The sequence below is a fragment of the Bos indicus x Bos taurus genome, chromosome 5 (genome assembly GCF_003369695.1).
Source record: "Bos indicus x Bos taurus breed Angus x Brahman F1 hybrid chromosome 5, Bos_hybrid_MaternalHap_v2.0, whole genome shotgun sequence".
NCBI lineage: Eukaryota > Metazoa > Chordata > Mammalia > Artiodactyla > Bovidae > Bos > Bos indicus x Bos taurus.
In genome coordinates this window covers 94,746,347-94,756,658 of record NC_040080.1, presented here as the reverse complement: position 1 = coordinate 94,756,658, position 10,312 = coordinate 94,746,347, and the positions used below count along the sequence as shown (strand labels likewise).

At 56.7% G+C, this 10,312-nt stretch overlaps 1 protein-coding gene across 4 annotated transcripts; it reads left to right on the top strand.

Annotated features, from left to right (window-relative positions):
- Positions 1 to 1,813: 1,813 nt before the first annotated feature.
- Positions 1,814 to 9,871, top strand: PPP1R1A (protein phosphatase 1 regulatory inhibitor subunit 1A). 4 transcript variants are annotated; one of them, XR_003511264.1, is made up of 8 exons: positions 1,824 to 2,024; positions 5,679 to 5,739; positions 6,728 to 6,765; positions 7,141 to 7,171; positions 7,788 to 7,943; positions 8,317 to 8,422; positions 8,850 to 8,956; positions 9,737 to 9,871. XR_003511264.1 is itself a non-coding variant. In XM_027543117.1 (7 exons), exons 1-6 carry the CDS (start codon positions 1,941 to 1,943, stop codon positions 8,924 to 8,926), a joined length of 480 nt encoding a protein of 159 aa, XP_027398918.1. In that variant the 5' UTR covers positions 1,814 to 1,940; the 3' UTR covers positions 8,927 to 8,956; positions 9,737 to 9,871. The 4 variants fall into 4 exon arrangements, 2 of the variants coding, with proteins under 2 accessions (XP_027398918.1, XP_027398919.1); XR_003511263.1 differs by having other exon boundaries at positions 1,826 to 2,024; positions 7,108 to 7,171; XM_027543117.1 differs by lacking the exon at positions 8,317 to 8,422 and having other exon boundaries at positions 1,814 to 2,024; positions 7,108 to 7,171.
- Positions 9,872 to 10,312: the final 441 nt, after the last annotated feature.

Genomic DNA, 10,312 nt, shown 5'->3' with positions numbered 1-10,312 from the left:
TGACTTCAAGTTCTAGGTTCCAGGGTCCTGGCAGAATAGGTGAGGGGAGGGGAGGGACAAGTCACCTATTTAAAGGACACTTTGGCCTTGGTTCTGTGTATGTGTGGTTAGGAGAGAGGTGAGTGGAAGGAAAGCCAGGGAGTGCGTCCTGTTGAGCCCCTGTGTCTCCCACCCTATCCTATCCTCTTCACTTCAGTGCCTGCACATGTACTCCCACCACGGCCACCTGTGCAGAGGAGAGAAGCGACTGGGGGAGGCGGGTATCTGGGGTTCAGAACCAGCTGTTTTCTGGGCTGGCCCTGCTACATCAAAGAGAGCACAAAGGGACCATACAATCATAGGTTGGGTGTAGGGGGTCATTCCTGGAGCAACAGCAAAACAGAGGCTAGTTCACAGCAGACAGAGGTCTGGCTGGCCTACTGGGTCCCTTATAACCCCAGCCTTGCCCTGAGAAAACTGAGCCAGGCCTGTGGTGTGTAAAGGGATACGGTTAGGGGGAAGGCCAGAGGTTATTTTGGGAGGTAAGAGGGAAAGGGGCAATGTGAAATCCAGGCCAGGGAAGGGCTGCCCGGGAGAGGAGGCAACTGAGGATTTAGGCTGACCCCTTAGAGGGGAGGATGATCCCAGGGTCCCCAGAGGACCAGGCGTCAATCTGTGTAGAAGGAGCCAGTGGTTTGGTTTAAGGTTAAAGAAACAGATCTCTGGCCCAGGCCCCTGCTCAGCCCCTCCCTCAGAACTCCCTGTCCGGGCTCCCTGCACCCAGTTCTCCTCCTTGCCTAAAGAGGCATCATCCAGCCTTGCCCGCCCCCAGTGCCCAGCACCTCTTTTCCCTCTACTCGGTGGCCCCCGCCCCTGGCAGAGTGCCCACCAGGTCTGGTGAATATTCCGTCTGCCTCACTCATAGTATTGGCATCTTGGTCCTACACCAAACTAGTGAGTTCTTCGCACAGTCTCACCTCCATCTCCTCAATTACGGCAGATCCTTTTCATTACTCTGCCAACAGTGGAACTTGACACCAAATCCCATCTGTAAACAAGCCACCCCACCAAAGGCGTGTCCCTCTCCACCAGCAAGGAATACTCTCCTCTGGCAGGCCTTCCACCTGCTTTACATCCCCAGAATTTAGCAAGCAGAAAGAGAAACCTATTTCACAAGCATTCCTGGCTCCCCACCCGTTTCTCCTCCTACTGAGTCCCAGATGGTCCTCGCTCCCTGAGCCCTCCACCCACTGCCATCAAGAAAGAGGCTCTGGGGACCCTCTAAGATCTTCGTTTCCCCCTCCTGCCACAGAGTGAAACCAGACCTGTGCCCAGACCCCAGACCTCCCCTCCAAGCTTTCACCTCCGCGCCAGCGTTTTCCTTTCAATGGAAAGTCCCTCTCCTAGTCTAACTTTAATCCCTCCTGCTGCAAGCCCAGATTCCCTTTCTTTTCTCTTTGAAGCGACCCCTTTAAGATCAGCAAGGAAATCTTCCTCTCGCGTTTGCAGCCTCCTCTCTGGCAGCGCCCCTCCACCTTCCCAGCCCCTCGATTTTGCCCCAGGTTGGAGAAGTTCTTCGAGACCGCTCCGCACCCCCACCCCCCGCCACCTCCCTCCACCCCACTAGAACTCAGGATTCCCCGCCCGAGCCGTGTCTACTGCAACCCGGGCCGGGCCACACCCGCCTCGCCCTTCCGCGGGGCGGTGACCCCAGGCAGCCGGCGGCGCGGCCACGACGGGGTTAAGGCTCCGGGCGGAGGGAGGTGGAGGGGGCCGGGAGGGGCGGGGGCCGAGCCAATCGGCGGCTGCGGAGTCCCCTGGGCCGCGAGCCGGGACCGCTGAGCCGGGAGCCGGGAGCCGAGCGCGCCGGGCTGGGGCCGGGCCGGAGCGGAGCGGAGAGGCAGCGCGCCCGCCCCAGCCCCGAGTCCGCCGCCTGCCCGCCCGCAGCCGCCGCCCCCGCCATGGAGCAAGACCACAGCCCCCGGAAGATCCAGTTCACCGTCCCGCTTCTGGAGCCGCACCTTGACCCCGAGGCGGCCGAGCAGGTGCGGAGCGGGGCGGGGCAGGGGTCTCGCCCGGCAGAGGACGAGGGACCCCGGACTGTGCGACCCCAGACCCCCGCTCAGTCCTCCCTTAGCGGTGCGCCCCTGCGAGGGCCAGCGCTGTGTTGGGGGGGGGGGGTCTTCTCTCCCCTCCCCCACCGTGGGAGCCCCATCTCCCCATCTGTGCTTCTCCGAGATAGACAGAAGGACGAACGCCTGCCCTCGAAGCCAGTCCTCACGAAAGTCTTTCCCTTCCTTCCCCAGCCCTGGGGGAGGGGGCTTGCCTGAGGACACGACCCCTCCCCCGCTTCACCAGTCTTGCATCCCCCACCCAGTCAAACCCCGCCAGAGTTTCTGAGCTCGGTGGGGACGCCCAAGGGTGTTGGAGGGGTTAAGGGAGAGGACAGGTAACCGAGGGAGTTGAAAGAGGAGAAAGAGCCCCCCCAGCCCTCTCCTAACTGGGGGCGACCCTGCTAGAGTCCAGAGAGTGAGGACGAGAAGGGGTTGAGGAGAACTGCGAGGGCTGGGGCTTTGGGGAGAGGAGTGGTCGTGCGTGCAGGCTGGCTCCCCTCTCTGCAAGTCTGGACACGTGGGTCCTTGTTCCCAACTCCTGCCCTTTGGATCGGTAGTGGGGGGTGGGGGGTGGGGAGGGCATGGGAGAATGGCCTTCGGGAGGCCGAGGCGGGGGCTTTCTAGGGGCTAGGGTCCAAGCCTGAGCGGAGACACGGTGAAGCACTGTGCTGGCCTGGGCTCAAGGGTGGGAGTCCAGGGCCGTGGCCCAGCCTCCCGTCCTGGCCTATTTTTAGCTCAGAGCAGCCTGGCAGAGGCGGCAGTGTATGAGAGTGTGTGAGCAACTGTGTGTGTCAGGGAGAGTGAGCATGTGTGTGGAGACGGTGACCACCCGCGGTGGCTACTACCACCCATTTGCCAAATATTTGCTCTTTGCTCCATCGCTTTTGGTCTTCTCTGTCCGTTTGCCTAGACATCCCTGCTCCTAAAGAATATTCGTTTCCCACAAGGTCTCTGCCCTGCTTCCCCACCTGGCTGCAGGGGCTCTGGCTGGGCCTCCCCACCTGAAAAAGCTCTGAGCTCTTGGGATGGGCTGGAGAGCGTGTTCTTCCTGCTGCTCCAGCTGTTTGGGGAAATAAGGTCTGGATGTGAAGGTTCAGTACACTCCCTGTAACTTTAGCTTTCCAGAGTGTGGGGAGGGGTTAGGGACCTGCATCTCCATCCTCTCCCTGGCCTGGTGGAAGCCACATCTCCAGACCTCAAAGGTGTGACAGCAGGGAGGGAGGGTGGGGAGACTGCAGACCTCCTGAGGATGAGGAGTGTGGACAGCCAGGAGCATGGGGAGCATTCCTTTGGGGTCAGGAAAAAGGCTGTTATGCCAGGAGGCAGGAGACTGGCTAAAATAACCTCAGATCCAGGGAAAGGGGCCCAAGAGTGTGAGTGAGCCAGGGGCTTAGGGGTGAGGTTCCAAGCAGAAATGCCTGCCACTGACGCAGCAAGTGCCCATGCCTGACACCTGCCTCTGTTTGGTGTTAGAGGAGGCAGGTGGAGGTGTGTGTTGAGAGGAGGAAGGGGTAGGCCAGCTGGCCTAGAGGTCTGGGGGGCAGGGGAGGGGAGGAGGCCATGGTATAGAGCCAGAGAGAAAAAGAGGCTGGGACTTCAGCCTGCTTTTCTCTCCTCTTCAGAAATCTGTGTCTGCTCCACCTGAAATTCTACCTGCAGTCCAACTTCAGCCCCTCTTGCCGTTACCCAAATGTGTAGGCAAAAAACTCCAGGCTTGGCAGGAGCACCTAAGCCAGATCGACCTGAGAGGGTGGCAGGGTTGGAAACTCTGAGTTATGGAGCACAGAGTGGCAGGGCATGGAGGGGTGCCCACAGCTACCAGGTCCTTGGCGTAACTGGTTTGGAAATAAATCAGAGGCAAAGGCACCAAGCGTCCTTGAGAGCTAGAATTTGTGATAGGGGCAAGGAAAATGAAAGAGACCGACACTCGTTTCCTAGTAGTTCAGGGACCTGGGAGTACTTCCAGGAGTCTAACTTCCCTCCTCCTGTAGGACATCAAAATTCTCAAGGACTCTGAGTGCTTAGAAATCTTGTCCAAGGCAAGGGATCTGGTTATGGAAGGGACCTGTCCAAGGTCAGAGTCCTCCTGCCCTCCCAAGGCCCTTCCCATCATACTTGCAGTGTCCTTCTCAGGCTCCCAACTCCCGCTCATCCCCACCCACCACACCCTCTCCCTGCCTCAGCACCCCTCCCCCAGGGCGGGATGAGTTCTCTCCTAGGAGAATGGCCCCACTCCACATGCAGGAAGCACACTTACCCACCTGAGGGCCCCCAGCACGTTTGCACCAGGAATAGCCAGAGGTGGACTCACAAATAATGTCTGTGTAGCACATGCATGTATGTGTGCACGATCACACACGCACATAACTGGTATTGCAGGGACCTTAAAATGTCACCCCAAACAGACACTGCTAGCTTCTCCTGAGAAAACAGTGCCTACCCCAACCTACCCCTATTCTACACACCCATTTCTTCTTTGGGGAGCCTCTCAATAGACTAACCCTGCCCCCTGCTTTGGCTGATACCCACTTTCTGGGCAAAGAAAAGGGCAGGCGTCTTTCCACTCCCACCCCCACCCCTTTACCCGACTCCGGTAATGATTCTAAATAATGGACACAGAGAGATAGGGATGTGATCATTCAGTGTCCTCAGCCTCCTCCTCTCAGCCCTGGATAATTTTAGCCTCTTTCCTAGTCCCATTAGTCTTCCTTCCCCTCCTCTGCCCTGGAGGGAGTTGCAGGGACTCCAACCCCAAGGTTCCAAACCTCCAGAGAAAGGGGAAAAACTACACGCCCCAAGAGTCCTTGGACTGGCTTCTTCAACAATCAACTTTATTGGCAACAAGACCGAAGAACAGAGGCGGGGGAAGAAGGGCTCAGAAGCCTAGCAGTCAATCAGCTCTTATCTGTTAATTTCTTAGACTGGGACCTGGGAGCCCAGGATAAGATTTTTCAGCTTAGCTTTAGTCCCTGGCCATGGTCCTGCCTCAGGCTCCTCCTCATATGATATTTACCATGACAAGGATTTCTCCAGACCGTTATTTCCTGACAAATCAGAAAGGCAGTGTGTCCAAAGATAGAGAGGAAATGAGGGAGGGAGGGGCACAGGCCAGAAGAAGGCGCATTCAGATCAGACCTGCCTTCTCTGTGCTGCCCTCCCAGGCTGGGTGGGGCCGGAGAGGTGCTCTCCACTGGTGCTGGCCCACAACAGGTTCATGTCCTTTTGGGGAGTGGGCTGGGACACTGAGGGCAATGCTTTCTTCCCTCTCGGGTTATTTCTGACCATTGATCCAGGATGGACGGAAGGACAATGGGCTGGAGATCAATGCATTAGCACAGATATAGATGCTGAGATGGAGAGCTGGGCCAGGACCTGGGGAGATACAGAGACAGAAAGGGGGCTGGGGGGAGCAGCAAAGAGTGGGGGAGGTCTTCTGGGTCCCCGGGGCAGAGGGAGGGCCCAAGAATGCCCCCCAGGGATCGAGGGTTCAGTGTAATGTGGCGTGCTAAGTGGGTGGTGTGGATTATGTTGCTGAGTGTGCGTGGGGCCATGACGCTTCCACGTGTACTTGACCTCTTCTCTCAGATCCGGAGGCGCCGCCCCACCCCTGCCACCCTTGTGCTGACCAGTGACCAGTCGTCCCCAGGTAAACCCCAGGATGGGTCACTAAAGGGAGTGGGGGCTGCTGAAGACAGCTAGGTGCCAGTGAGAGAAGGTGGGTGCTAGATAGATAGCAGGGCAGGTCTGAGGAGCCAGAGGTCTGGTCGGTCCCGGAGGCACGAAAGTAGCAGCTGGATTAGCAGGAGGGTATCCTCTGCTTTGGAAAGACTGAGCAGGAGACCACTTGGTTCCTAAGCCCCCCAGCAGTTGGGGTGGTCAGTGGAGTGCTGGTTGCTGCGGCAACAGCCTTCCAGGTTTCTCCAGCAACCAAGAGGCCGCTGCCCCCATCCCCAGAGGCGGTGACAGCTGTGAGGGGGAGGGACTGCCTCCATCAGCTATTTTCACAGCCCCCAGAGGGGACGGGAAGGTTAGAAACAGCTTAGGGAGCAGCTGGCATTCTGGTCACCAGTGTCCCCATCCAGGTCTGGAGAGACAGCAAGGTCTCAGAGAATGTCAGGGGCGCTGGCGGGAGAGTGGAAGAGAGACAGTGACGCTCAGAAGCCCAACTGGCAATCTGGATGCCTGAGCCTCCAACTTCCCTCCAACTACTTAAAGGGATTGTCCTGTACAGGACAAGTTTGCCGTTCTCTCCTCTGCTCGGTCCAATTCTCGATCCAGGGTAGGGAGAACGGTTGGAAGGAGGCAGAGATGGATACTTCAGGAGGAAAAGAGCAGAAGGACCACAAAGCCTGCCTTCAGGAACCTCCAGGTTTGAGGCAAGGATGTAGATGCAGGCTAACTACAGAGACAAGGACCAGACTAGAAGCAGGAGATAAAGCCAACCGGCAGAGCAGGATGGGGCTGGAGGGAGGAGGCCAGGGCAGCCCATCAGGACCAGCTTCCTAGGGGCAGATGTGAGAGACCAATCACAAGGGAGGTGATTGCAGGGGCTCCTCCCCTTGAGAAGTCAGACTGCCCAGGGCCCCTCTGGATCTCCCATCCCCATCACTTTCTCCTCTCCCTCCTTCCCTCAGAGGTAGATGAAGACCGGATCCCCAACCCACTTCTCAAGGTGAGCTGGCCCCTCCCGCTCAGCCCAGTGCAGAGAACCCCCAGACTTATTAGAGGATTATGCCTCCAGCCACTGCCCCCCACCTGCAGGACCTTTTGTCTCCCCGCTGCTTGTGCCCTTCACATGTTCTTCTTGAGTGGAGGTGCACACTCAGTCCCCTGCATTCCCCCAACACAGTCTTCTTGCTCACCATCATGGGCAGGGTAGGGGCTGGGGAAGCAAGAGTTTCCTTCCCCCCACTTTCTGAAGCCCACGCCTCCCCAGTCTCCATCTACAAGCATGGCAAGGCAGAGGGGAGGGCGAAAAGGGTGGGCGCCCACCTGTGCCCTGCGCCCTTCACAGCCCACTTTGTCCATGTCTCCACGGCAACGGAAGAAGGCGACGAGGACCACACCCACAATGAAAGGTTCGGAAAACCCTTCCCCGCCACACCTGATGCTGAGCAGTAGCCAGGACGACATCCCTTTGGAAGGATCCTTGGGAAATCATTAAACCTGCCTTTGCGAAAGGAGAGTTGCTGGAGCCTGGGGGACGGGGGAGGCGGGGGGGGGGGGGGGGGGGGGGGCAGGTGCTGCATTCCAGCTCTGCCACCGACTAGCTGGGGAGCCTGGGAGAACCCGCTTAACCTCCAGGGCCCCTGAATACTACCTCACTTTGGCCATTAAGTAAAGTATGTGAAGTCACTCAGCACAGTGCACAGCAGAGAAGGTACTCAAATTTTTCTTGAATCTAAATGGAGTCTTTTCTCCTGCCCACAGGGAGACTAGGTATCCCAGCAAGTCAGGAGGATCTTTTGTTCTTAAAGGCTCTCCCCTTCCCCTCTCTCAGCTTTGAAGAAAGTACATTTTATTGTCTAGCTTTAGTCCCTCCTTATTGGCCAATGAATGTCCTTCCTTGAACAGGAAAGTCAAACCACACAGGCCGTGTGCACTGGCCCTCTAGTGGAGCTGTCGAAGCTGAGGGTCCACAGAGGAGACAGGGCAGTCTCGTCCAATGCTCTCCCCCTTTCTCTTCGCCCCCAGAGCTCCAGATGATGGTTGAACATCACCTGGGGCAACAGGAGCCGGGAGAGGAGCCTGAAGGAGCCGCTGAGAGCACAGGGACCCAGGAGTCCTGCCCACCCGGGATCACAGACGCAGCAGTGGAGTCACGGCCGGGCACCTCTGGGAAAACACACAGTACGTTCAGACTGGGGAGGGACCAGCCCTGGGAGGCCAGCATTATTGGCTGTGGGGAGGGGCCTAGCAGTAGCCAGAAACTGTCTTGAGAATATGGATCCTTTGCCTAACCAGCATGTGTTTGCATCTCTTCACCTTTCTTACTGAATGACACCATCCCCTCCCACTTGGACTTCCCAGCTCCCTGATATGTGGTGGGTGGCGGAGGGGTGCCTGCTAGAATGGAAGCAGCTTCCTGGGCTGGAATTCTGGCTCTGCCACTACACCAGCCCCGAGGCTTTGAGCTACTTACTTAACCTCAGTCAGCTAAGTGATAATGATGGCGCCTATTGCATTGGGTTGTTTGTGAAAATTAAATGAGACTGGTCCTTAGCTCGGCAGCGAACACACACAAAGCATGCAAGAAATGGAAGCTGCATGTCCATGGATCCTTATCCCAGATGTGGGCCAGAAGTCAGAATTTTTCCAGCTTTACCAAGGTGACAACGGAATATATACTGTGTGTTCCATCATACTCCCAGCAAAGTCCCCCTATAGTTAAACACATGAATATTTCTGCAGGGAAATGAATGGGCACACTAAGTGGGATACATAAGCTATCAAAAGCCTCCTGTCTGTTCAGGTCAGGTTTAGCCACACATTGAGACCATACCCAAATTTTTAAGCTTTTTTTAGAGGGTTTTTTTTTTTTTTTTTTCCTGATTGCAGACTTCAAAACAATAGCAAACCTAAGTAGTCATTATGACCAGAGAAAACTTTGTGGGTCTTGCCCCCTTGCCCTCAGCTGGTCTTGGGCTCTTCTCAAGGGTTGTTGGAGTATGGGACGGGGTAAGCAGAAGCAGCTCCCTCTCTCCAAGCCCTGGTGAACTCTAGCTCTCCCTGCTGCCACCTGCTCTCCCTTCTCAGAGCCTGCAGAGTCCATCCCTAACACTCAGGAGAGGGGCGGTGAGAAACCCAGCACAGAGGGACCCTCAATCCAATGACCACCGCTGGATTCCCAGGGAGCCAACATGGTAAGACCCCCAGGCTGTGTGCCCAGTCTACAGGGGAGCAGGCTATGTGAGGAGGGCGAGGGCTGAGATCTAGAGTCAGGGAAAGGGAACAAAGGACCGACTCCCGCCTCTGAAAAGCTGTCCCCTATGGCCAGAGGATTTGCATCTCCCCTGATGGACAAATGTGCTTCCCAGGTGGCTCAGTGGTAAAAACTCTGCCTGCCAATGCTTAGGAGAGGCAAGAGACGCAGGTTAGATCAATGGGTCCAGAAGATCCCCTGGAGGAGGAAATGGCAACCCACTCCAGGATTCTTGCCTGGGAAATCTCATAGACAGAAGAGCCTGGTGGGCCACCGTCCGTGGGATCGCAAAGAGTCAGACACGGCTGAGCACGTACACATGATGGATAAAGAGAAATGGGAGTCAGCTGCCGTAGGGGCCACTGAGGTTAGACTCTGAGGACTTCTGGCTCCTGGAATGGATGGTGGAAGTAGACCATGGGTTTTCTGATAAAGGGCATTTGAAACCCAAAGGGAGAGCCTCATCTGTCCAGGCTGGATGACCGCTCCAAGACCGTTCCAAGTGGTCTTGCCTGGAGTGGAGACATGGATGAAATGACCTCATGAACTCTGACAGTCTCCCCTCCCCTGTGTAGACGGGACGAGGGGCCAGGGGCTGGTATGGGACGTCACACTTAGATGCCTGACTAGCGGGATGGCTGGGCACACCAGCAGGGCAAGGGACCGTAGGACCTCAGGCCTCTCACTCACTTTCTCTTTCTACCCGCTTCCTTCGCAACAGGTCTGAGGGTGAGGAGGCGTCTTGGAATCAAGACCACAGTTGAGAATGCATGGACACTGGATTTTGTTTCTTATTTCCTCACTTTGGGGGAAAAAATCTCTTGTTTTTAAAAAGTGATAAATTTGGTGTTAAGTCCTTGACATTTTCCTTCTTTCCCAACTTGAAGAATCTTTTCTCCCTCCCCTCTTGTCCTGCCTTTTCTGCAGCCCCCTCCCTTCTGCCCAACTGCCTCCAGGAAGGAGGAAAAAAGAGAAGCTGGGCAGGAGCCTTGAGAAGGGAGGTGTTTTTCTCCAGCCCTACCCTTACTTGCTGGGAGAAGAGAGGCCTTGGAACCCTAAGGCCCGGCCAGCTGTGATGGTGCTATGGGCGCCCTCTGCTGGACAAAGCCAGGAACTGCACCCTGGCCCTTGGCCCTTGGGAAAGAGAGGGTGTGTAGCTTCGATGCCTCCTTGCCTGCCCTCTGAGACTTGGTGACTCCCAAGCTTCAGGATGTGTTCTCTCTGCAGCTGGGAGGAGACCACCACCCAGATTCCAACCTGTTAGCCAAGCTAGATTGAGGCCACGGGGGCCATTCAC